Source organism: Triturus cristatus, chromosome 6, assembly GCF_964204655.1.
Source record: "Triturus cristatus chromosome 6, aTriCri1.1, whole genome shotgun sequence".
NCBI classification, from domain to species: domain Eukaryota; kingdom Metazoa; phylum Chordata; class Amphibia; order Caudata; family Salamandridae; genus Triturus; species Triturus cristatus.
Window position 1 is genome coordinate 1479637560 of NC_140589.1, and position 27550 is coordinate 1479665109.

A 27550-nucleotide genomic window follows, 5' to 3' on the forward strand; every position below is an offset into this window, starting at 1 on the left:
TTTTATAAGTTTAACTTACAAAAACTGTAAATGTTGCCGCTTTAAAATATTTACCGAATCTGAGGAATTTTTTTTGCAGAAGGCACCTCGCCCACAACGTTTTTCTTCAGTGGTGAAGAAATGTTTAACTTTTTCCAAGGGGCAAACAATGACCAATGCCACCTTCTTCATTCGCAAGATTTGCCAAAGAGTTCTGTTACGAGGGGATCCTAACAAAAAATACTCGTGCGGCACAGCAAGTATGATGAAACACCCAAGGACCCTTCATCCAAACAATCTTGCACGAGAAGAGTGCAAACAGATGAGAAACACTCCTGCTCTGTATCTGTAAAAAAGAATCACAAATAAATGTATATTAATAACTTTCAAATGTATACTATTCCATTACTGTACAAACACATTTTATATAAAAACTGACTAAGAAACTATAGACCTGAACCACAAGTGTGATGATTGTTAAAACACTACATGCATAGTGCATACTACTTTGAAGCAGTTCATGCCCTAAAGCCTACCTCACTAAAAGACTACATGCTAACTGACTAAATGATTACAGTACTATAAGGAGACACACTGGGTGAGTGACAGGGTGTTTGCTAGAAGAGTATGAATACTAACTAGGGAATTGAAGGTGTGAAACACAACTGTGTAGGTGATTAGAGGACTGCATCCATACTGCATAGGCATTTAAAGCAGTCCATGTGCTAAGGCCTGGCTCACTGCATGACTACTTGGGTACTGACTGAATGATTAGAGTACAGCAAGGAGAGTGCCTAGGTGAATTTATAAGTGCTAGGCTTTTCGCACAGGGAATGGATTAGTACTTGGTACTGAATGGGTCACTAGAGGAGTGCAAAGGCAGTCACAAGTGCTGGACTGTATGGATACTGACTAGAAAATTCAAAGTGTGAAAGACAAGTGTCTAGGTGGTTAGAAGACTGCATGCATAGTGCATAGGGGTTTGAAGCAGTCCATGTGCTAAGGCCTGGCTCAGTGTATGAATACTTAGGCACTGACTGAATGATTAGAGTACTGCAAAGATAGTATCTTGGTGAATTTATAAGTGTTTGGGTTTTAGCACAGTGAGCGGATTAGTACATGGTGCTGAATGGGTCACTAGAGGACTGCAAAGGGAGTGACAGGGTATTTCTTGGAAGTGTATGGATACTGACTAGGGAATTGAAGGTGAGAAAGACAATTGTGTAGGTGGTTAGAGGACTGCATGCATAGTGGATAAGGGTTTGAAGCAGTCCATATACTAAGGCCTGTGTCACTGGATGAGTACTTGGGTACTGACAATGATTAGAGTACTGCAAGGAGAGTGCCTGGGTGATTTTATTAGGGTTTGGCGCAGTGAATGGATTAGTACATGATGCTGAATGGGTCACTAGAGGAGTGCAAATGGAGTGACAGGGTGTTTGCTGGAAGTGAACGGATACTGACTGGGGAATTGAAGGTGTGAAAGACAAGTGTGTAGGTGCTTAGAGGACTGCATGCATAGTGGATAGGGATTTGAAGAAGTCCATGTGCTAAGACCTGGCTCAGTGCATGAATACTTAGGCAGTGACTGAATCATTAGAGTACTGGAAAGAGAGTGTCATGGTGAATTTATAAGTGTTTGGGTTTTGGCACAGTGAATGGATTAGTACATGCTGTTGAATGGGTCTCTAGAGGACTGCAAAGGAAGTGACAGGATGTTTCCTGGAAGTGTATGGATACTGACTAGGGAATTGAAGGTGTAAAAGAAAAGTGTATAGTATGTTAGAACACTACATGCATACTGCATAGACATTTGAAGCAGTCTATTTGGTACTTAGAAACTGGCTAAATAATCAGACTACTTCTAGGACAGTGCTTAGGTAAAACTTTTACATTTTCAGTTCTGCCACAGTGAACAGAATAGTACATGGCACTGCACCTTAGTGTCAAACCCTGACTCATTTTATCAATGCATAAGCAAAGACTAGCTTCTAATGCTACTAAAACTTGACAACATGAGAGGTTTTAAATTAGTTATCTGTCAGCAAATACACGATGTTACCAAATGCTTCTCTCACAGTGGTTCTCAAATGCACAAAGACTCACAGTGTAATTCTAGACAACAACCACTATACCTAGGAGTTTACCAAAAATCATTCACAACTGTGGAAGTGGTAAGCGAACTGCACACAATCTTCATATTTCAGGACTGCACTTTTATGTCAAAGCCTGACTCATATAATCAAAGCATAATCAAAGACTGGCTTGTAATGCTACTAAAACTTCACAACATGACCGGTTTTAAAACAGGTATATGTCAGCAAATACACGATGTTACCAAATGCTTCCCTCACAATCCTTACCCAAATGCACACAGACTCACAGTGTGATTTTAGACAAGCAACACTATCCTAGGAGTTTACCAAAACTCATTCACTACTCTGGAAGAGTTAATGGTACTGCACACAATCTACATATTTAAGTACACCACATCAGTGTCAAAGCACGACTCATTTAATCAACGCATAAGCAAAGACTGGATTCTAATCCTACTAAAACTTCACAACACACACATATATATATATATATATATATATATATATATATATATATATATATATATATAATGAAAGCATAAGCCATAACTGTCCTCTAATGCTACTAAAACTTGACAACATGACATGTTTTACAACACTTATCTGTCAGCAAATACACGATGTTACCAAACACTTCTCTCACAGTGGTTCCCAAATGCACACAGACTCACAGTATGATTCTAGACAAACAACACTATCCCTAGGAGTTTACCAAAACTCATTCACTACAGTGGAAGTGGTAAAGGAACTGCAAACAATCTACATATTTCACGACTACACTTTAATGTCAATGCCTGACTAATTTAATCAACGCATAAGCAAAGACCGGCTTCTAATGCTACTAAAACTTGACAACATGACAGGTTTTAAAACAGTTATCGGTCAGTAAATACACGATGTTGCCAAATGCTTCTCTCACAATTCTTACCCAAATGCACACAGACTCACAGTGTGATTTTAGACAATCAACATTATCCTAGGACTTTACCAAAACTCATTCACTACTGTGGAAGGGGTAAGGGGACTGCACACAATCTACATACTTAAGTACAGCACATCAGTGTCAAAGCATGACTCATTTAATCAACATATAAGCAAAGACTGGATTCTAATGCTACTAAAACTTCACAACATGACAGATTTTAAAACAGTTATCTGTCAGCAAATACAAGATGTTACCAAATGATTCTCTCACACTGATCCCAAATACACACTAACTCACAGTGTGATTCTAGACAAGCACCACTATCCCTAGGAGTTTACCAAAACTCATTCACTACAGTGCAAGTGGTAAGGGAACTGCACACAATCTACATATTTCAGGACTGCACTTTTCTGTCAAAGCCGGACTCATTTAATCAAAGCATAAGCCATAACTGTCTTCTAATGCTACTACAACTTGACAACCTGACTGGTTTTAAAACAGTTATCTGTCAGCAAATCACGATGTTACCAAATGCTTCACTCACAATCCTTACCCAAATGCACACAGACTCACAGTGTGATTCTAGACAAACAACACTATCCCTTGCACTATATCAAAACACATTTCTTCATCTAGAAGTAGTACTACATTTTAGTATAGAAACATAACATAACTCATTTCACAAATTCATAAACAATGACTGGTTTCTAATTCTACCAAAATATAAAAACTGCACAGTTATCTGTTTACAAACACATGAAAAACACAAATGCTTATCACAGAATGGTTTCTACATGCACACACATTGTAGAGAAAAAAAGTACTCCCTACACTTTAGCAGGAAAAATACATTAGTCTGATTAAAATCAAAATAGTCTACATACATCCCCTCACAATTAAATAACTCATCTTTCAAGTTCTTTTGTAGATTAAGGAGTATATCGATCACTCACCATATTTTCTTTTACAGAATCTCTGCACTGTGCACCTCTCAGCAAAAGCAAAGAATGAAAAAGTTTCCCTTTCATTTTCCACACATATACATGTAAACATCAAATCACAATCCTTCGCACATAAACTCAAAAGCAAACACACATTTCTATTGGTTAAACATTTCAACCCTTTCCAACTGAAATACATTTCAACCCTTCCCCCAATCTGCCTTCTGCCTGTTACCATAGAAACAGGTCATGGAACACTGCACTGAGCTCACAGGTCACAGGTTCAGCACACAATGTTCCTACACAAGACAGGAAGTGTGCTTGACTTTTCAACATATCAGCTTATCATATATAATGTTCCTTACAATCTGTTTTTGTTAACCAATAACAATCATACCTTTAAAAAACAAAAATATACACCCTACCTTTCAGTGTAGAAAGTTGTCATACAACCAATGATTTCTTGTCGTTTTTCAAAAAACGTTGCCGTGGATCCGCGCACCCACCGCAAGAGAATCCGTGCATCCAACGCGATAGGATGCGCGCACCGTGCACGCATTTCCCCGTGTTTTTTTTTTTTTAAAAGGGGGCCCCAGGGGGTCCTTCTGAGACCCCCTAAGCACCTCTAGAGGGTCAGAGTATTTCCGCTCTGCCCCCTTTATATGTTTTACACACTTATTCCCCATGCTTCTTCAGCCTCACTTCTACCGAGGCAGAAAATGGCCGCCAACAGTTCATGGTTTCGAATGTAGAGAGACACTCGACAGCCAATTAGCCTTCAGCGCGCGATCGGGAGGGTGCGCGCTCGGTTCGGGGAGGGTGCGCTTACGGTGCGGGTACGGTCCGCGGATCCTCCCCGGCCATAGATATCACTAACTTTTTTACCCTAATTTTCTCAGGAACTACTGAACAGATTCACACCATATATAGAAAAAGGCACGACTCCGAACTGAGGACTACCTCTTTGCCAAATTTGGTGTCATTCCGTTCAGCGGTTCGGGCTGCAGCTGCGACAACAGATTCTCGGCCCCCGCTTGACGATTCACCGCAAAACTTTCAGGGTAGGAGCGGAGCGGAGCTGGCCAAAAGTTTGGAAAATTTCGCGAGGATTCGTCAACCGGCGCCAAAGTTATTCCAAATAGAATGTTGCGGATTTCCTATGGAAAATAGGTCCTAACTATAACTATCTACTGGCGACCGCCAGTAGATTATATATATATATATTCCATATGCAAGGGACTCTCAATTGGAAGCGCCACACGTTGCGTGTCAAATTCTTTATTGGCAGGCTGCAACAACACAAGCAGGTAAGTTTCGTCAATTCCTCCGTTCTTTAAACCTTTATGCCATACGCGTTTCTGGACCAACGTCCCTTGTTCACTGGCTGAGTTTGCAGTGGGAAGTCTCCCGTACCTTCAAAATAAATAAATAAATATATATATATATATATATATATATATATATATATATATATATATATATATATATATATATATATATATATATATATATATATATATATATATATATATATATATATATATATATATATATATATATATATATATATATATATATATATATATATATATATATATATGTGTGATGTATGTTTACACAGGACGAGTCCTCAGATTTGATTAAACATGTATGTATATATATATATAAAGTTCCACAATGCATTCGATGCACTCCTTCCCAATGAAAGTCCAAACACGATCCCAGGGCTTGAAAGTGGTTTATTCAGCAAAAATCAAGCCACACATACCCAACGCGTTTCGGTGTGACCGCCTTGATCACGGGTAATATTACGCTCAATGCAATTCATTTTTTAAACATTTGATAAACGTGACGAAAGAAATGAAAACAGAAATAGGACATTGACATTTAACCTGATCAATACAATGTTCCTAATTTGTCGGCCATTTTGAAGTGGTGCATTTATACAGTTTATATGCTCGAGAATACTACGTCCTGAAGTTTCTCATAGTAATGACTCATGTATACTCTTTTGTAAATTAATTTGATAAGTTAAAAGAAATGTGAGTAACATATAAATAGTTATTGTCCCCCGTGTGAGATAAACATATAGCATATAATTTACATACACGAATCATTTCTTAAATACTGACGACTTTTAATCAAGCAAAAAACCTGTCTTTAGAAGGTTATGATATGCACTTTATAATGCACTATTATGTGTGTACATTTTTTTTGTGTTTTTAAACACAACTTTATTCACAATGGTCTACTGCCGAACGGCAATAGCCTATGAGTAATGCCCCTGAATAGAAACCAATAAGGTTATATAAGAAAAGAGGGAGAAAGGAGTCTTAATAAATCCCTATTGATACATAATAGAAGTGCAATATTGTCACAAGTAATGAAAAGAGTCAAGGATTGGACATTTCTAATACGTAAAATCCAAAATGCAGCTAGCAATAGAATTCATTCTAGAAATGCAGATTTCAATCGTTCAAAAACAATCACAGTAATGAATAGGCAACGTTACCCTACACATCCTTCTGCATTCATATATACCTTATTAAATTGAATCATTTATGCCAATCAGCTTATGTGAATCCACATGTGTGGAAGGTATAACAGAGAAATAAAACCCCAGTGGGTGATCATTAAGTGACTGAACAAATTATCATACCATTCTTTTACTGAAACCTGAATACATAATTCAACCCAAGTGGGTTACAATTAACCTCCTTAACTAAATGCTCATTTCAAAACTGTAGACAAAACAGTCACTATTATTGAATCTGTATACCAGCTAACCTTCATTTGTCAGCACCATCTGAAAAGGTAAACAAAATAGGATACAATTATAAATTAGGCAATTTTTTGTGATTGGAAACATGTAATTATGTAAAAAACTGTTAAAATCATGGATGTCTTTGCAGAAGTATCCCGAGTCAAACTTCACATAGTGGACCAATTACAGATAACCAAATCAAGAGGATAACTATTCCCCCAAAAACCAGGATAGTTCTTCTTCAGAGTTCAAACCCCATGGAATCTTCGTATTTAGTTCCAGGATGTAATAGGATTCTAGTTGCCGTAATTTGCGAATTCTATCTCCCCCCCTGGTGGATGCAGATATTCGATCTATTACAAAGAATTTCAACAAATTGCGATTGCTTTTGTGGAATTCCTCATAATGCCGTGCTATTGGGGAGAGTTTGTCCTTATTCTGAATCGCCCTCATGTGTTCCAAGATACGTTTCTTGGCAGCAAACTTAGTACTACCTACGTATCTCTTAGCACAAGGGCAGCTCAGTACATATACGCAGTAGTCAGATAGACAAGTTAGATATTTCTCAATATATCTGTTCTCGTCTGTAATAGGGTAATGAACTTTTTTTACATTCTAACTGAATTTGCAAGCTTTGCAAACCATGCAGGTGTAAAAACCCTGAACATCTGTTATTACTGGTCTCACACTACTCACTTCGTTTTTGCACAGTTTGTTGCGCAGAGAGTCAGCCTTCCTGTATGTTACATTGGGTATATCCTTCACAACTTCAACTTAAGTTGGTTCAGTTTTGAGGATGCCCCAATGTTTTTTAAGACATCTTTTTACATCATAGGAACCTGAATTGTAAGTCGTTATGTACCCAACAACTTCGTTTTCGCCATCATCTGGGTTGTCTAGCAAGTCCTCATGTTTGAAATTGGTGGCTTTCAGGCGAGCTTGTGTGATCCCAGGTGCCCAAAATGCACATTCTTTATCGTAATCATGTAAAAACATGGTTACGATATATAGATGATCTTTTTATTATCTGGGAGGGTAGTGAAGAACTTGCCAAAGACTTCATTGATGTTCTGAACAACAATGAGGTCAATTTAAAATTTGAAGGAACTATCAGTAAGTCCAGCATTGAATTTTTAGATCTACAGATTCAGGTAGTCAACGATGCACTAACTACCAAACTGTATCGTAAAAAAACATCAGGGAACACGCTGTTACATGCAGAGAGTGGACACCCTAAGGCCCTTATCAAGAGCATTCCGTTTGGCGAGTTCCTCCGGGCTCGGAGGAACTGTAGTTCTGATTGTGATTTTGAACAGGAATGTAATGTTATGCATGAAAGATTCTTGGATAGGGGATACAAACTGAATGGGATCACACAAGCTCGCCTGAAAGCCATCAATTTCAAACATGAGGACTTGCTAGTTCGCAAAGACAACCCAGATGATGGCGAAAACGAAGTCGTTAGGTACATAACGACTTACAATTCAGGTTCCTATGATGTAAAAAGAGGTCTTAAAAAACATTGGGGCATCCTCAAAACTGAACCAACTTTAGTTGAAGTTGTGAAGGATATACCCAATGTAACATACAGGAAGGCTGACTCTCTGCGCAACAAACTGTGCAAAAACGAAGTGAGTAGTGTGAGACCAGTAATAACAGATGTTCAGGGTTTTTACACCTGCATGGTTTGCAAAGCTTGCAAATTCAGTTTGAATGTAAAAAATGTTCATTACCCTATTACAGACGAGAACAGATATATTGAGAAATATCTAACTTGTCTATCTGACTACTGCGTATATGTACTGAACTGCCCTTGTGCTAAGAGATACGTAGGTAGTACTATGTTTGCTGCCAAGAAACGTATCTTGGAACACATGAGGGCGATTCAGAATAAGGACAAACTCTCCCCAATAGCACAGCATTATGAGGAATTCCACAAAAGCAATCGCAATTTGTTGAAATTCTTTGTAATAGATCGAATATCTGCATCCACCAGGGGGGGAGATAGAATTCGCAAATTACGGCAACTAGAATCCTATTACATCCTGTAACTAAGTACGAAGATTCCATGGGGTTTGAACTCTGAAGAAGAACTATCCTGGTTTTTGGGGGAATAGTTATCCTCTTGATTTGGTTATCTGTAATTGGTCCACTATGTGAAGTTTGACTCTGGATACTTCTGCAAAGACATCCATGATTTTAACAGTTTTTTACATAATTACATGTTTCCAATCACAAAAAATTGCCTAATTTATAATTGTATCCTATTTTGTTTACCTTTTCAGGTGGTGCTGACAAATGAAGGTTAGCTGGTATACAGATTCAATAATAGTGACTGTTTTGTCTACAGTTTTGAAATGAGCATTTAGTTAAGGAGGTTAATTGTAACCCACTTGGGTTGAATTATGTGTTCAGGTTTCAGTAAAAGAATGGTATGATAATTTGTTCAGTCACTTAATGATCACCCACTGGGGTTTTATTTCTCTGTTATACCTTCCACACTTGTGGATTCACATATGCTGATTGGCATAAATGATTCAATTTAATAAGGTATATATAAATGCAGAAGGATGTGTAGGGTAACGTTGCCTATTTATTACTGTGATTGTTTTTGAACGATTGAAATCGGCATTTCTAGAATAAATTCTATTGCTAGCTGCATTTTGGATTTTACGTATTAGAAATGTCCAATCCTTGACTCTTTTCATTACTTGTGACAATATTGCACTTCTATTATGTATCAATAGGGATTTATTAGGACTCCTTTCTCCCTCTTTTCCTATATAACCTTATTGGTTTCTATTCAGGGACATTACTCATAGGCTATTGCCATTTGGGAGTAGACCATTGTGAATAAAGTTGTGTTTAAAAACACAAAAAAAATGTACACACATAATAGTGCATTATAAAGTGCATATCATAACCTTCTAAAGACAGGTTTTTTGCTTGATTAAAAGTCGTCAGTATTTAAGAAATGATTCGTGTATGTAAATTATATGCTATATGTTTATCTCACACGGGGGACAATAACTATTTATATGTTACTCACATTTCTTTTAACTTATCAAATTAATTTACAAAAGAGTATACATGAGTCATTACTATGAGAAACTTCAAGACGTAGTATTCTCGAGCATATAAACTGTATAAATGCACCACTTCAAAATGGCCGACAAATTAGGAACATTGTATTAATCAGGTTAAATGTCAATGTCCTATTTCTGTTTTCATTTCTTTCGTCACGTTTATCAAATGTTTAAAAATATGAATCGCATTGAGCGTAATATTACCAGTGATCAAGGCGGTCACGCCGAAACGCGTTGGGTATGTGTGGCTTGATTTTTGCTGAATAAACCACTTTCAAGCCATGGGATCGTGTTTGGACTTTCATTGGGAAGGAGTGCATCGAATGCATTGTTGCATTGTGGAACTTTATTGAATACAGGGAGTCTCGGACCCTGAGATGGCACAGCGGTATAAGTGTCCCGGTAATTTCTGAGAACGTGGTTTGATATATATATATATATATATATATATATATATATATATATATATATATATATATATATATATTTATTTATATGCATATATTTTTTGTAAATGCTCCTTGGGCCCCGCATGTGGGGAGGACTATTGAGTGCTTATGAATATTGATGAGTATCCCATGAAAGAGAAGTACTCTGGGTCCACACACCCGAGGGTGCATTAAATATGGGCAATGAACCTTCATCTCTCTGGAGAAGTTCATAAATCAACAAGCATTAAGAAGTCATGTTAAATAACATTTCTAAAACCCCCAATGACTCAACAACCAGACTCAGTTTGGTTTAATCTTCCTCTCATAAGTGAAACACTAACAAATGTGTGTTTTTGGAGATTTTGATCTTCAATTGCAATGCAACACTTTCATAACCATTTCATTAGTTGACAATTTATACCCTACGGTAGAATCACTTTCCTGTGATGCCAAGTGGATCTTAAACAACATCCTGACATCAGTGGTGCCTCTTAGTGCCATTGGTACATGGAAAAAAGTCCACTTCTTGAGACTATAGTCCGAGTGGAGTTCAATATGCTTAGGTTTATTTATTTTTTAGCCCTGTTGTTTTTAGAGGAAGAATAATATACACATTATGCCCAGTAGTGTTATTCAGTACACCAAAACAGCACATAAGTCATTTACATAAAATGATGCATAAAAATGTGCCTATATGGTGTACTAATTTTTAGACATTAGAAAGCTGTGTCTAGTGAAGGATGTATTTCCCCTCTAATTCTTTCCTCTTAAGTCCCTTTAATTCTTCTTCTTTGTCTAATTCTCTTTTTGGTCTCGGCTCTTACATTGAGCACGTTTCAGCTACACCCTTGTCCTCTGCTACCTGTATACTGACATTTCCCACTTTATATTCTTTATTCTCAAGGTTGTGCTTTAGCTTTTGGGTTTTTTAGCACAGTTCTGCCCTGCAGCCTCTATGTGCAAGTCTTCAAATGTAAAGTTCTTTGTTAATAATCACTATGTCGTAAACAAATCTAATTCTTCCTTTTCTCCTCCTCATATGCGGAAATCCCCATGAAAGTTTTTTGTTGTTAGTCACTAAGTTGTGAAACAATTAACTTCATTTTTATCTTCTTTTACTAGACCAGTTTGGCCCTATTGATCTGGCTTATTTAGATTTCTAGCTAGCTATTCACACTGCTTAAATAGACTTTATGACTTACTTTCAGCTTGTACTTTAATATGCCAATTATTTCCTCTGCTCTCTTATTCATGAATTCTGGTCGTAGAAAGCTATCTCTGTAATCACATGGTTTTAAAGTACCAGCCAGACATTATAAAATAGTTACAAATTTGTGGGGTGAGAATGGGGAAAAGGGGTAACAGAATTTGGTTTGTAAGGCATGCACTGTGAAACATTTGGGAGTAGGATGGCACTCAAATCAGTTCAAATTACCACAAACTGAGCAGATCCGGCTATGGCTGGATTCCATCCGCTAGCAGGCTGGTGTTTCGGAGGGGCAAGGAGGAAGGGATAGGAAGGGAAATAAGCAGGAAGACTGCATTTAGGTAAGAAGAATGGCGATATAAAGAGTGTGGATATAGGTCATAGCATTACTAGGAAGAATATTTAAGTAAACTGGGGGAAAATAGAGCCCTGCACCACTGTAGCCTAACCCTTAAGGCTTATTCCCTTATCAGGAATTAAGGCTCACTTTTATTTGGGGTGGGGTAAATTTGCCAACAGTTGACCATAAATTTGAAGAAAAGGAATTACACGCCATCTTCCAGGCCGCGGTTTACCTCTGGTCCTGAACTTTCGTGGTCATTTAGTTCTTGGACAGAAAACCGTACAGCTCTGGTCAACAGGTGAAATCAGTCTTTGCCTTCTACTGCAGTATCCTGCTCCCTGATCTTGTTTCTAATCAATGCTCTCAAAGTCTCACTTGCAAATGTAAAGGGAAGACTGAGATGCTTCATAGAGTGCCAATATCTATGAACCTTCATATACAATACTACTGCACCTAGGAGTCTTAACAAATAGAGAAGCATAGAGGGCCTGAGGCCTGAAGCAGCAAGACATTCTCAGCATCGTCAGCTCATGTTAATAAGAACACTGTCAGTGTTCTACAGCTTACTGTCGGATCTGCTGACATAGTAAATACAGGAATGTTGACAAAGATGCTTTCATACTTAGCAAGACACTGTGCTACTATCAAGGATAAGCACTGGCCATAAATAACAATGTCATTCAAAAAATAATGAAAAAAAAAATCTAGATGCCTTTTGGGTGGTATATGCTGTGCAGACATGCAAAACCTTCATGCATCTGCTCCATAGTTTCAGAATTCATGTAATATGTGGGATTGCAACAACATTATGGGCGTCAACAAATTCCAAATATGCTTGAATAAGAACTGTATAAAGAAAGTGCAACTTCGTGTATGAACATGAATTGTATAATACTGACCCTGTTCTCCATGGATTTCTTGACGAGGTTAAAACTCTTCCATCGTGACTCAAACTCATGCTTGTGAGAGCCGTGGAAATGCAACAGATCACCCAAAATCTGCAGACAAATAATGTGCAAGTTACATAAAGAGCAAACAACACAAAGATTAAATGATGCATATATCTAAGTACAATTATACCTTTATGATTAGAAACAAAGACTTGGTATCATCTTCTGAGTTGCCAAGAATAAAGTCTAGCATTGGAGGGGGGAAAAAAAAGTTGTCGTTAAGAAAAATGAAGCACAGTGTTCACCATCAGGTTCAGTAAATACAACAGTCACATTTAATCAGCCTTTTGAACAAAACTACACCATTGGAAGGAAATGAGTAATTCTAAAAATCTGGGCTCGTGTTTTTAGGATATATACGTGTTGGACTCTGAGATAATGAAAAACACCAGCTGCACAACACGTCACATATCACATGAACTGCGTGGGGAAGTGCTAAACTTAATTCTGTAAGCGTATAAAGTAAGTTTGGCATGAGAAATTGCACACTAAAGCTTGTTTCCTGTCTTTGCAGAAATAGACACTTATAAAAAGCATCATTGCTTAACAGCTACTTAGTAAAGGCATTATATTCCATAAATGATGCAGCACAAACATGGCAAAAAACACCACCTCGCGGCCCTTTCCATGGGAAACAGAATTAGCCCTTCCCCGGTAGGATTTATGTAATTTCCCTCACCACATCTTGTGCAAATATGATCATGTCAAACATGAATCAATGTGATGCTGGAAGACTGTTTATAAAGGAATATTTACTATAACTATATGTATCTATATATATATCTATCTCTATATCTCTCTATATATATATTTAAATATATAAAAATATAAATGTATATATATATATATATATATATATATATATATATATATATATATATATATATATATATAAATAATTCACCAACTTTTTTCTTCACCAAACCATTTGATGACAATTGCACGTTTGCAATAAAGAGATTACTCGCAATCTCTGGTGTGCGGTTTCTTCCTTGTGAAGAAGAAAGTTGGTGAATAATTTAAAACGAGGACTGGTCCATCCTCTACACCGGCTGTGAAACAGCGCGCTTTCCTTGGGACCAATTGGTGTTGAGATATATATATATATATATATATATATATATATATATATATATATATATATATATCGTGCCTGGGCTTTGCTGTGTCACAGGTTGAACACAGGTTGAACATTTCAACTCAAAGTGAAGGCGACTAGTGCATGCTAAAGGACAAACGAAGCAAGCTTCCCATGAAAGCATGTGTTAATGTATTTTAAGCACAACATTGTACTTCCATTACTCTATCAAGCTTCCTAAACAAACCAAGGTTGTATTATTTGATATTTGAAATATGGCATAATAACAGCTTATAGCACATAGCATAACACGTCCTGAAACCATAAATTAAAAACACTTACGCAAAAGTTTCCTTATGACTCTAGAAATCCATTCCCTGTAATTCTCTCTTGATAAATCTAAAAACAGACAACCCACTATTAACATGCAAAGTACAACCAAAGAAAACAATCAATTCAAAAGGATAATCAACCGCACAATTGAGCACACAAAAATAATAAGTATAAGCAATGTCAATTTCAAATAAAGAGGGAATTCAATTGCTTTGCTATTTCTGTACAATTGCTTTGCTATTTCTGTACATAAGCAAAGAATCAAGGGTTACTAATCTTCATAAATTATAAAATGTTAAAGACAATTAAAAACTGGTAGAAATGTATCTATAATAAACATACCGTAGTCAACACCTGTATAAAGTTTTGTCTCTTCCAAAGATACCATGCTTGGAACCCTATATTGCAATAAAAAACAATTGTTACTTAATATGAACATAACAAGCTCATACTAAGGGGTATTATAATTCAGACTAGGGTACCAAAGACATCACAGAGGAAAAAGTTACTTTCCGGTAATTACAGTTCTCCAGCATTGGTGCATTTCATAGATTCACATCATTGTCTATTCCCATCAGGCTAGTGACATTCAGTAGTCAATTTTAACAAAGCAGTGTATACATACACTCAAGCAACAGTTGAAACAACACTATATATACTTTGTCCACTTTATTATGTGACCTGAACTCTGGACAATGACGTTGAGACACTCAGAGTTTAACTACCCAAAAGGAATTTTCAAAGCTCATCAAATGGAATAATTTGCCACCTCATAAAAAGGGAGGCGGACAGGTCACATCTAAATCTAAGAAAGATCCCAAAACTGTAAAACTATAGTTTGAGTTAAGTAACCTTTTTTTTTTTTTACATCATTGCATGCCTCACAGATTTGCATGCTTGACGCAACAATTATCAAAGCAGTCAGAACAGCCAGATCTCTATTGATCCTAAGCTTCCAATTCTGTGTAGCATACCTGGAAGCTTAGTGCACAAGTTAGTACTTGTGTAACGATATATCTGTAAGAGACATTAGTTGGTGATAGATTCCTTAACTTAGAATATCCCCAGGCGTCAGACTGGATCCGGAAAGTTTTGCTAGCAGTGACCCTGCGCGTCAGTAGGTGGCGTTCTGCGGCTCTGCGTCCATTGCTGGCGTCATAAGCGCCGAGATGACGTCACGGAGGCTACTTAGGCGCCACCCATGCGCGCTGACGTCAGTTCTATACACGACTTTCCGCGCCAGGAACGCAGAGCTATGCAAGAAACTGACCACTGGTACCAAGAAACTAGGGCCCTGAAAGGGATGACCTTAACCCTAGAAATCAGGTCACAGAATGGGGAGGATGGGTGGGGCGGTAAGGAATCTATCACTAACTAATGTCTCTTACAGATATATCGTTACACAAGTAGTAACTTGTGCATCTGAAAGAGACACGTTAGTGATAGATTCCTTATCTTGGAATAGATACCCCAGCAATACCAACCCCGGTGGAGGGTCTGCGAACAGATTACACCAGAAAGTCACGGAGAACAGAACGGCCAAAGAAGCCGTCTCTCCGGAATTGACTGTCAAGGCAGTAATGCTTGGTAAACGTGTGCAGCGAGGCCCACGTAGCAGCCTGACAAATGTCCTGCAAGGGAATGCTGCGTCCCAAGGCAGTAGTGGCTGCAGTTGCCCTGGTATAATGGGCACGCAGCCCCACAGGAGGCTCCTTCTTAGCCAAGGAGTAACATGCTTTGATGCACAGAACAACCCAACGCGAGATGGTTCATTTGTGCACAGCCCGACCTTTTTTGGCGCCCATGTAGCCAACAAAGAGCTGGTCATCCACCCGGAACTGCTGTGTACGCTTCAGATAGAATGCGACCACACGTTTTGGGTCCAGACGGTGGAGCCTCTCCTCCTCCCTTGAAGGATGCGGAGGCGGAAAGAAGGTGGGCAAAGTGATGGTCTGCCTAATGTGGAAGGGCGTGACAACCTTTGGCAAAAAAGAAGGACGGATCCTTAACACCACCTTGTCCTGGTGAACAGAAAGGAAAGGAGGTTTGGAAGAAAGAGCCTGGAGCTCACTCACTCTTCTGGCAGAGGTGAAAGCTACCAGGAAAGCAGTCTTAAGAGTAAGAAGACGCAAAGGACAGGTATGAAGGGGCTCGAAGGCAGCGCACATCAGATAGGTCAAAACAAGATTCAAGTCCCATTGAGGCATTATGAACGACACAGGAGGAAACGTGTGCGTAATGCCTTTCAGGAAACGGTCAACAACCAGGGACTTAAAGAGAGAAGGCTGAACTGGAAGCCTTAGAAAGGCGGAGATGGCCGAAAGATAACCTTTGATAGTGCCCAGAGCAGAGCCCTGCTGGGCCAAGGATAGGAGGAACAGAAGGACCTCTGGGGGTGACAAATGCAAAAGAACAATTGATGGACAGAATGCTGAACAATGTTAAAGATTCACCCCCAGTACTGAGATCTGGGTCTAAATCCATCGGTCCCATGATTCTTGTTTCTGGTCCAGGGAGGACCTGGCTTAGCAGTTCGGGCTGAACTGCTTCAATGATGAGCAGGGTCAAGAATGATTTGCATTTGGCTGGGTCCAAACTGTGGTGGCGTAGTGAGAATGATGATGGATTAAACCTACATCTTTGTGACTGGGGGAGAATGTTTGCATTGTTCAGCAATCTGTCCATCATTTGTTCTTTTTGCTAAGGGTGGGCGGTGAACTTCTCTCCGCCGGCAGAGTTCACAGAGTTTTGCCCACTATGTGCTCTGCTTCGAGAGCGGAGTTCTGCAAAAAAAACTCCACCATCCTCTGGCGGAGCAGAGTTTACCGGTGCACTCCACTCACTCACTGCAGCCTTCACTCATGTTATATTTATTTCCAGGTGTAAGGCTTTGATTTATAAAACAAAATGACTGCAGTTCTAAAACTAGCCGCAAGATGGAGAAAGAGTCAAGACCGCCTGAAACAGAATAGTTCCGACTACGTACAAGTTGCAATTACACTACTCTATGAATTGACAACAGCTAGCTAGCCATACCCAATAAAAGTATGCAATTATACTTGCGCTTCACAAGGGTTACTTTTTTCTTTCCCTCCACCCTTTCAGTTGCCAGTTATTGTGTGGAACAGTCACACTAATTTCATTTCACAGGTAAGGGTGCGCAAGGTATGCCATCAGACATTTCATATCAGAGAAGCAACAATGGCGCCGAAATTTGTCACTGAGGCCTTCAATCTGAAAGGCAAGTATTTTGTAACCACAACACATGAACCCAATAAACTTCCTGGCATGTTCTCTGAAGATTAGGATGAGCTGCTTGTTACCATGTTCCTAACGGGATGCAACTGAACTAAAATAACATACATTTGGAAAGAAATGAAACTGTAGGAAGGATAATTCCTGTCAAAGTATCCCGCCAAGTACCACCAAAAAAGAAGCCTTTTACATTAATGTACGAGTTACTTACCTTCGGTAACGATGTATCAGGTAGAGACGATTCTAGCTGCAGATTCCTTCATGTAGAATTATCCCCAGGCCTGAGACTGGATCCGGAAACTTTTTTTCCACAGCATCCCTGCGTGCCGGCGGCGGAGCGACATCACGCAACTCCGCCCAGGCGTCGTCCGCGTACGTGACGTCAGCGAGGTCACATAAGACCCGCCCCGGCACGCCTATGTCAGTTTTCTTTGGAGAACTTTTCCGCACCACAACGCGGAACCACCAGATAAAAAACTGTGGAAGCATGGGAACAGTGTGCGAAGAGAGGAGGAAATTGGAAAGAAACGGTGACTAACACCACCACCAGAGTAGTGCCAACACCGCAAAACCCAAGGCCAGGGAAAGAAGAAAGAAGAACAAGCAGAAACCTGCGCAGTCACCCAGCCAGCACATAGACAACCTCCCATCCCTGTGTCCCGGAGCCAAGAACATGCGTAAAAGTCATGGCACAAGCAAGAATGGGACCAGTCCCAAGACAGACAGGGATAACAAACCTCCAAGCCACCCCATCCTAGAGGGCAACCACCCACAAGGGAGAAGGGCAAGACAAGGCCAGATGACCCTTAAGCAGAGGATAGCAATGGAAAGAAGGGAGGGGAGGGAGGACAGGGATAGAAAGCAATCCCCCCCCAAATCTGTAGTAGCCAGAACAGCAGGACACCAGAGCACCAGAACCCCATCCTCCAAAGGACCAAAGGAGGAAAGAAAAGCCCCCAGACGGAGCAACCCGTGAAGAACAAGGAAGGCACTCACAGGAGACATAGCCCCCCACCGGGGGGGCGAGTACCGAAGACCAACCCAAGGGTCCTCGCAGAATAGGGGAGGAAGGGCGGGCCGCGAAGAATTCTGCGGCTAGAATCTCAGGGAATACTCCACCCCTAAGCCAAGCATGGCGACGGAGATCGACTGAGGAAGCCATGGCCTGGCCCAGTACCTCTGAGAAGTCCAGAGCAGAGCGGATAATAAACGCCGCAAGCTCCCGGCCATCCAATGCATGATGCCGTAAGTCCACCAGGCCAGACTCCTGGGACGCTGCAGATCCCAGAGACTCAGCCGAGTCCCACAAACAGGAGGAGGCCCTAGCCAGCACACACAAGGTGTTAAGGGCCCGCAGGGCCGCGCTGGTCGAGGCGAACATGTTGCGTCCCCAAGAGTCCAACCAGTGGGCCTCACGGGACGGCAGAGTCAACAGTGGCGGCAGGGAGGGAACAGCAGTCCGCAAAAGGGGGCTAGCGGCAGAGGGGTGAAGGGAAAGACACGCCGGGTCACGCGGAGCCGGGAGGTGCCGGTGCAGAAGATGCTGAGGCACCGGGTACCCTTACGCAGGACGCCTCCAAGCCCCCGTCAAGGAAGAAAGGAGCGAACCTTCCAAGGGAAGTTAGATTTCCATCCCACCAGAGCCCTGGTGGAGGACCTCCAATAGATGGTCCGCCGGAAAGTGAGCCACCGGGTCACCCATGCGCAGAATGCCCACAGCCGTGGACACCGCGTGAGCGAAGGCCGCACCCTTCTCCGTAGGTCCCCGCGGTGGATAAAGCAGCTCCTCCGTGGGCGACGGCTGCAAACTAAGGCGGCCGTCCACGAGGCCAAGCGGGGTGGGCAAGGGCCAGACCTGGAAGTCAGAAGGAGCTGAAGAATGAGGGACCTGCCGCTCTTCCGACAAACAACTCTGCCTCAGGAAGGACGGGGATCCGCCCTTCGACGCCGGTGAAAAAGACACCACACGGCGACCAGACTCCGGGGAGGACGACACCAATATACAGCCTGCCTCCGGAGAAGAAAGAGCGTCCGAAGACGATTCCGTGGTACGACCCCTGCGCGGAGCCGTAGAGTCCGCTGCTTGAGATAGGAAGTTGGCACCAGCCGGCGTCACCGGACAAGGTACCTCCAGGTCACCCCGCACCGGGGACCGGAGTGGAGACCAGAGTAGAGCTGGAGCCGCACCGGCCCCGGGGCGGTGCCGGAGTGACGCCGACCCGACCCCCGCCGAGGCAGTTACCTGCATGGGGGAACGAGACGGGCCTGGGGAGTGGCTCGAAGCCCTCTGCCAGCGGCTTCCATAATGAGGCGAAGATCGCTCGGCAACCCATGTGGCGGCGCCAGGGACGATTCAACCTCCGACTCGCCCTCTGACGAGGCAGCCGCCTGTGGGGAGGGATGAGAGGGGCCCAGAGAGGGACGAGGGGTCTTCCCTCGGCCTCGACCCGGAGCGGGACGAGGAGGGTCCACCTACCCCTGTGGCTCCGCACGGTCCAGCTGCTGCCGGCGCCGTAGCGGCGTCACCTCGGCCTTAGACAGGACCACCTTGTCAAAGGACCGAGAGGGGCTCGGGGATGCGACCCGAGCCCCGGCGACCTCCCGCGACACCACAGGGACCCCCGCAGGAGTTTGCGGTGAGGCAGAGACGCCATGGCCTGAAGGAGGTGCCCCCGAGGAGCCGCACCCCAACAGTACCACATCCTCCAAGCCTGGATCCCAACCAGTCGGCGACGGGGCCGGAGCCACCGGCGGCGCCGCAGAGGGCCCTGCGCAGAGTGAGGGATCCGCCGACGCCCCAGGAGGGGAAGGAGGAGGAGGAGCCAGCGAGGCCTGCAAAGCCACCGCGTATGTCTCCATTTGGACTCTCGACGCCCCAACACCGGGAAACGGTGGATAGGACGACACGCGGGGCCGCATCACCTGCGGAGAGTCCACGCCCCCGGTAGGCCAGAAACCAGCCCCCGGGGACAAACTGCGACACTTACCCACCGGGGAGCGACGCTCACGTGACATCGGAGAAGGGCGAGGACGACGACCACGGCCGTATCTGAAGCCATCCGCCGAAGCAGACCAAGGGGAGGACGTCGACCTGGAGAGACGTGCAGAGAGACGTTTCATCCGGCACTCCCGCCGCGACTTCGGCTTCAACTGTTGGCACACCGTACAATCTGTGGTGCCGTGATCCTCCCCCAAACACCACATACAAATGAGGTGAGGGTGTGTCGCCGACATAAGATGCCCACAAGACGTGGAAGTCTTAAAGCCCGAAGGTATTCGCACACTGTTCCACCAAAAGAAATGGAAGAAAAAAAGGGGGCCTTAACAGGCCCGTAGCAAGGATCGGATCTGCGTTGCACACGGAAAAGGAAAAAACTGACGTAGGCGCGCCGTGGCGGGTCTTATGTGACCTCGCTGATGTCACGTACGCAGATGACGCCTGGGCGGAGTCGCGTGATGTCGCCCCGCCCCCGGCGCGCAGGGATGCTGTGGCAAAAAAGTTTCCGGATGCAGTCTCACGCCTGGGTATAATTCTACATGAAGCAATCTTCAGCTAGTAGTCTCTATCAGATGTATGTATTCCCTGCTGCGCCCCTCCCTCCCCGAGCCTGCTCTATGTCCGTGGCAGCAGATCATGTGTGAAAGTTAGAGTGCCCCCACTGAAGGCTTCTTAGCATCAGATCTGCGAGCCTCAGCAGTCCAGTCAGAAGACACATTGCACACAGTACTGGTGTGCAATGTCGCTTGACGCGCCTTTTATTATCTCCCCGTTTTTTTTTAACAGTTTGCCAACACAGATATGGCGTCGGAACAACTTGATCCTTATAATGAAACCTATGGACTCACCCATGCACAAATTCGAAGGTCTCTTGGAGCATTTCACTCCACATTGCCCAGGAATCCACAATGGCTGCCTTCTTTACCTGTTCAGAATAGGGGGTGGCATTCTAGTCTTTGCTACATGTGAGTGAGGATGCCACATGCGGGCTGCAGCCAGAGAAGAACCTCTCCTCCCCCACGCTCAGCCATGAGCTATAATTTTAACTAATAATAACTAGCTTTCAAGGAGGAAATGTATGAGGAGGGTTGGGGGCAGGAGTGTCAATTGGGTAAACAAACATGAAGGCAACCCATAGTGTTAGCACAGCAGGGATACTAAAAAGATCTTTTTCAGCTGTGGGCGGGCGGCGCAGCAATACCCCGGCAGCTCTCGGAACTCTGCGGAATTTCACAGAGTTTCTAAGTCACTCCACAGAATTCCACAGAGTGAAACTCCGTGAACTTCGGGCACCCTTACTTTTTGTACATAATTCCACTCAATGCCACACAGTTTCACACTGCACAATTCAACTCCACACATTTCCATTCCCCACCACATAAATGGAAACCAAACCACATCATTCAACCCAACACAAATACACCACATTCTTCCAATCCACACCACAGAATTCCACATCATGCTACAAAATTCAACGGCACACCACAAACTCTACTACACATCACACAATACCATTCCGCACAATTACACTCCATGACAAACAATCTCACTCCACATAATTCCAGTACACTTAATACCACAAAATTACTACCAACAAAATTCTACTGCACATGCCACATGATTCCACTACATAACTCCACCTCACACCACACAATTCCACAACTAAAACTTCCAATCCAACCCACATAAGTCCACTCCACAACACATAAAGGGAGGAGGAAGGTTGAAAGCTGTCAACTGTCGCCGCTCAATCTCCACGTAAAAAGGCTAAGTGTCAACGGGTTCGGGTGGAGAACCCTCCCCTGCTGCTGCGACAGAAGATCCTCCCCAAAGTGGCCACCTGACCGGAGGACCAATGGCCATGTTCACCAGCTCAGGATAACAGACTCTCCGTGCCGAGACCGGAGCCACGAGGATGACTTGGGCACAGTCATTCCTGATATATTTAAGAACTCTGGACACGCGTGGTAGAGGTGGAAAGGTGTACAGGAGGACTGAACTCCCCTTGAGACGAAAAGCATCTATGAGCGAGAACTGTCTTGGAAACTCCAGCTCGAAGAACAGCTGACATTGCGTGTTCTCGCCGATGGCAAACAGATCTAACCAAGGCTCTCACCATTAAGAGAGACCTTGCACCACCTCCGGATGAAGATGACATTTGTGATCCACTAGGCATCCTTGGCTGAGTTTATCCTCTCTGGAGTTTAGAGAGCCAACTAGGTGTTGAACCACCAGTGAAATGTCCTGCTGTCCAGCAATATCCAGAGATGCATGGCCTCTTGACAAAGGGTCCACGACCCCACCCTCCCCTGTTTGTTGAAGTCCCACATGGCATTGGTGTAGCCCATGAACACCCGCACTAGCCTTACCTTGATGGAGGGTAGAAAGGGTTTTAATGCCAGCTGGATAGCTGGAAGCTGCAACAAACTGATGTGGAGGCCGAAAACTAGAGGCCTCTGATCTCCACCTCTCCCAGATGGCTTCCCCATCCCAGGAGTGACGCATCTGTCAATACTATCAGATCTGGTTGGGGAAGGGAGTGGGATCTGCTTTTGACCCAATCACCATTTGTTAACTATCACCACAGATCTTACACAGTTCCCGCCAAGATCTGGACCATCTGGGAGGGATTCCACTGATGCTGCACCCAATGTAACTACAGATCCCACTGCACAGCCCGCATATACCAACAAGCATGCGTCACAAGCAGGATGCAGGAGGTCATGAAGCCCAGCAGCCTCCAAGTCAGTCTGACTGAAATCCAGGATAGAGGCTGAAATATCGGTATCTTAGCCCAAATATCCTGGACTCACCGTTCAGGAGGATAGGCCCAAAACAACACCATGTAAAGAACAGCTCCGATGAAAAGGAGCATCTGATCGGGCGTCAGGTGTGACTTTCGTACATTGACAGTGAACCACAGCGAACGCAAGAGTTCTGCCATAGTCTGGAGGGGGGAGGCAACAACCTGGGACAAGCCCACCTTCAACTGCCAGTCGTTAGGATAGGAAAAGCCTGGCACTCCTGATCTCCACAGATGAGCCGCAACCACCAGCATCACCTTGGTGAACATCCGAGGGGTGCTGGTGAGGCCAAAAGGGAGCAGCCAGGGAAGGAATGTGGAAATATGCGTCTTGCAAGTCCAATGCTATCAACCCGTCTCCTAGATCCAGGGCAGACAGGACCAGACAAGAGTAAGTATCTTGTCCTTCTCCTTCTTGAGGAAGAAAATGAGAGTGTGCAGGTTGAGGATAGGACAAAGGCTTCCATCCTTTATGGGCACCAGAAAGTAGCAGCAATAGGAACTATGACCCACTTCTGTAGTTGGCACGGTCTGTGTCTCTCTTGGCCAAGAGAGACAGCACTTCCTGATGGAGAAGGGATAGGTGGTCTTCCATCAGCCTGTCGTAAGTAGGTGGCATGGAGGGAGAGGTAGTTTTGAAGGGGAAGGGATTAGCACCTTCAGATGATATGCAAAACCCAGCTGTCCGATGTTATGGACTGCCAGTGGGGCAGGTGATAGCGAATCATGCCGCACACTGGGTGCCCACATTGGTAAACAGACAGACGAGGAGTGATTGAAGGCTGAGGCTGCGGGGGGGGGGGGGTGAGTGGGGAGGGGCGCTACCCACGAGGCCGGTAGGTACCATGTCCATGGCCACGCAGAGGCTGGGAAGCTTCTACGGCACTGTGGCTGGGTGAGTAAGGATGCGACTGGAAGCCCCTTCCATAGTCACGAAAGGCATATTCAGGATAACAAGGGCCATGGAAAGGTCCAAGAACCTGCCCGTAACCCTGCTATACTTAAAGTGCTCCAGCACAAAATCCGCCTTGTCTCCAAAGAGACCAGAGCCATCCGAGGGCATGTTCATGAGTGATGTTTGGACATCCCCAGAAAATCCAATAGTCCTTAACCAGGCATGGTGATGCACGGCCACTGTCAACTATACAGCTCTGCCTAGTGAGTCAGTGGTGTCCAATCACATCTAATGGTGAACGTAGCTGCATCCCTCCCATTGGCAACAGCCTGGGAGAGAACGGCCCGGACCTCCTCAATAACAGTTTGCAGCACCTGCACAACCGTATCCCACAGAGTACGGGAATAATGACCCAAAAAGCATTCAGTGTTCACCGACAGCAATGCCAGGCTGGTGGAAGAAATCATTTTGTTGCCTAAATTGTCCAGCCTCTAGGATTTCCCAAACCTGAGGGGCCCAAAGGCATGAAGAAGGAACGGGCTGCCCAAATATGAGTGGCATAGCCTCAAATAAATTCTCACAATTGGTCGGGAATCGCTCCAGCTCCCGGAAACTCAAGGAGGAGCAGAATTGGCCGATGCGCTGGTTCAACAGCACAGGCCTCAAGTGACGCTCCATCTCGGCGACCGACGGACGAGGTGAAGTTAAAGCACGCTTCGACTTATTCTTGTGGCAGGACTTACCCAAATGGCCAGACGACTTAGAGTGCAATGGGCTTCTAGGACTCTGTGACCGCTCTCAGGACCTTTCTCTTGGCCGGGACCTGGATCGTCGCCGGCTTTGCACGTCTAGCCGCCAAAGGCTTGAGGGATCGCTCCCTCAAAGCCTTCGGGTGCACAGCGCTGCAATCGGTTGTGGTCACACTCAAGTTATCAGAGGCATACATGGTGCAGGTTAGTCACCAACATCGAGAGGTGACAGGCACCTCAGGGCTAGAAGTCAGCCTTTTTAGAGGACATACCTGCCACACCAGGAGGAAACACATTTCAAAACACTTCAACAAAACATCAGAAAAAGATAGAAAAAATTGACTAGGGGTTGTTACTCCCATATCTGCACTGACTGGCACAGAAAGAAAAGAACTGGCGACAGCGTGTTGGGGTGGCACCTATATAGGCATGGAACACGCCACTTACTGGGCGTGGCTTACCACGCGGCGAGAGCGGACATGCCCGGGTAGAGCTCCTGCCTGAGCTCGCCTACACCGGGCCTTTTATCCGCTAAAAACCTCCTTTTCTGGCCCGAAACTGCCGGCGGACCTGCTTCGGCGTCTCCTGCATGCCCTGGCCAAATTTGGGGCTCATCGGAGGCACCGCGCACCACCGACGCCGACGGCGAGACTGGGGCCGCCCTGGGGAGCCCGCGCCTGGGGAGAACGCCGGCGCGAGTCCGCGGCTTGAGGCGCCGCACCAGGCCTCGAGGGACTCGGCAGCCTCCCGCGATCCAACACCATAGCTGGCCCTAATCTGCTCCCTGCTACATGCCCTGACCAAACCTGGGGCTCCTTGGCGACGTTGCACGACGCTGCCACCAACGACGGGCCTGGCGCCGCACTGACGAACCCACACCTGGGGACGGCGCCTACGCGAGTCCGCGGCTTGAGCTGCCCTCGCAGGCCCCACGCTGCGGCTTAGGATGCGCCCTGCGACTGCTGTCGTGACCCCCTGGGAGCGGCTTCAGCCGCCTGCGTGGATGCCCTCTGCAGTGCCCAGTGGACGGGCGGGTCGGCGGGCGGGGGCCTGGGGGCCGACGAGGTAGATCCGAAGAGAGGGGACGGACACGGGAACCTGAGGAGGCGACGGCGACCCTTGGACCCGAGACGCGACGCGGGGAACTCGCCTCCCCCCCTCCCCCCCCGCTTTGACCTGGGGGCTGCTGCACCGTAGTCTGGCCTCCTTCGCACAGGCTCTCCATAGACCAACATGCTGCGCCGCCTGCGGCCGCACTCGCGCTGACGAACCTCCAAGAGATTGGACCTGATCGGAGCTACGCGGGTGCCCTGCTCCCCTGGGAAGAGACCTTCGCCCTGCGCTGCTTGGAGCTGCTGGCTCTACGGCGGGTGAGGCGCGGCCTCCACCGGCGATCCCGGAGACGCCGGGGTGACCTGCTGCGGCCGACGGGCCCCTGACACACAACGCCGGGGGTCATTGCCTTGCGCTCGCCACCAGCCCCATGCCGGGAGGAGCGCGGACACGCACTGGATCGGGGTCTGCGGGGGCAAAGGGGAGACAAACGAAAACGGCGCACAAGATGGACACCGACCACGTGGCGGCGAAGCTGGACAGCGTCTTGGCGGCCATGGAGCGGATGGAAGAGTCGCTGCAACAGACGCGCGCCTCCCTGGAGGCCAGAATAGATGGCGTGGCGATTGACCTAACCCACCTCCGCGCCGACCACAAGAAGCTGCAGGCCCGCACTAAGACACTGGAAGATGGAGTGGCGGCGGTTGAACCATTGGTGGCACAAACAGACAAAAAGGTGCGTGACCTCCAAACCAGAATGGACCTCTTGGAGGGCAGGGCTGAGGATGCAGAAGGACGGGCACGAAGAAACAACATTCGCCTCGTGGGCATCCCAGAGAAATGGGAGGGAGCGGATCCCGCACGTAAGGTCGAGGACTGGCTGCGAGACCTTCTTCCAGCTGGCACACTTTCCCCCCACTTCGTGGTGGAGAGAGCCCACCGAGTGCCCATGCGGCCGCTCCCTCCGGGCTCTAACCCCAGGTCATTCCTCCTTCGAGTACTCAACTACCGAGATCGGGACGCGATCCTACGCGAAGCCAGGAACCTCGGGGAGGTCACTATCGAGAACGCTGCGGTGATGTTCTTCCCGGACTACACTGCGAAAGTTCAGGGACAGAGACGCTCCTTCCTGGCTGTCAAGCGGAGGCTGCGAGAGGCAAACCTAAAATACTCGCTACTTTTCCCGGCTAAACTACGAGTCGTGCTACGTGACAAGACACACTTCTTTATGAACCCTGAGGAGGTTGCGGCCTGGCTGGATGGAGGTATGCCTGACGCGCCGCGAAGGGCGCCGGGGGCCAACGCGATGGAACAGTCCAGGGGCCCGGGGAGGCGACGCCGCCGACGATCATCCACGCCACCGCTACACGGGGAGGCAGCACGCCACTCCCCGCCGGCGGCTCTGGTCCAACAAGAACAACAAGATGCTTTACGCAGAGTGGCGGAAATCAGCAACTCCCCGGCGCCGTCGCTCCACCCGGGCGCCAGCCCAGTAGCGTCTTCTACAGATGACGAGGCGATATATGGGTTACCGGACACGCAGAGCTCTGGGGGACCCCCGGAGGTCACACCCCAGACTGTGGATCTCTTTGGTTGACGGCGGCTGGCCCTGACTGCTGCCCCCTACATAATGAGAACCCGCCAGGGCTCCTGCCTGACTGCCC

At 45.4% G+C, this 27550-nt stretch overlaps 1 protein-coding gene across 2 annotated transcripts in view; it reads right to left on the bottom strand.

Annotated features, from left to right (window-relative positions):
* Positions 1-27550, bottom strand: part of PSME4 (proteasome activator subunit 4) — a 1714764-nt gene that overhangs the window by 1235542 nt on the left and 451672 nt on the right. For both annotated transcript variants that reach the window (XM_085612595.1, XM_085612594.1), the window contains 4 exons: positions 14476-14531; positions 14143-14199; positions 12853-12908; positions 12672-12770 (listed from right to left, as the gene is read on the bottom strand). In XM_085612595.1, the coding sequence (XP_085468721.1) occupies positions 12672-12770; positions 12853-12908; positions 14143-14199; positions 14476-14531 (268 nt within the window). The remainder of the gene's footprint in view (positions 1-12671; positions 12771-12852; positions 12909-14142; positions 14200-14475; positions 14532-27550) is intronic.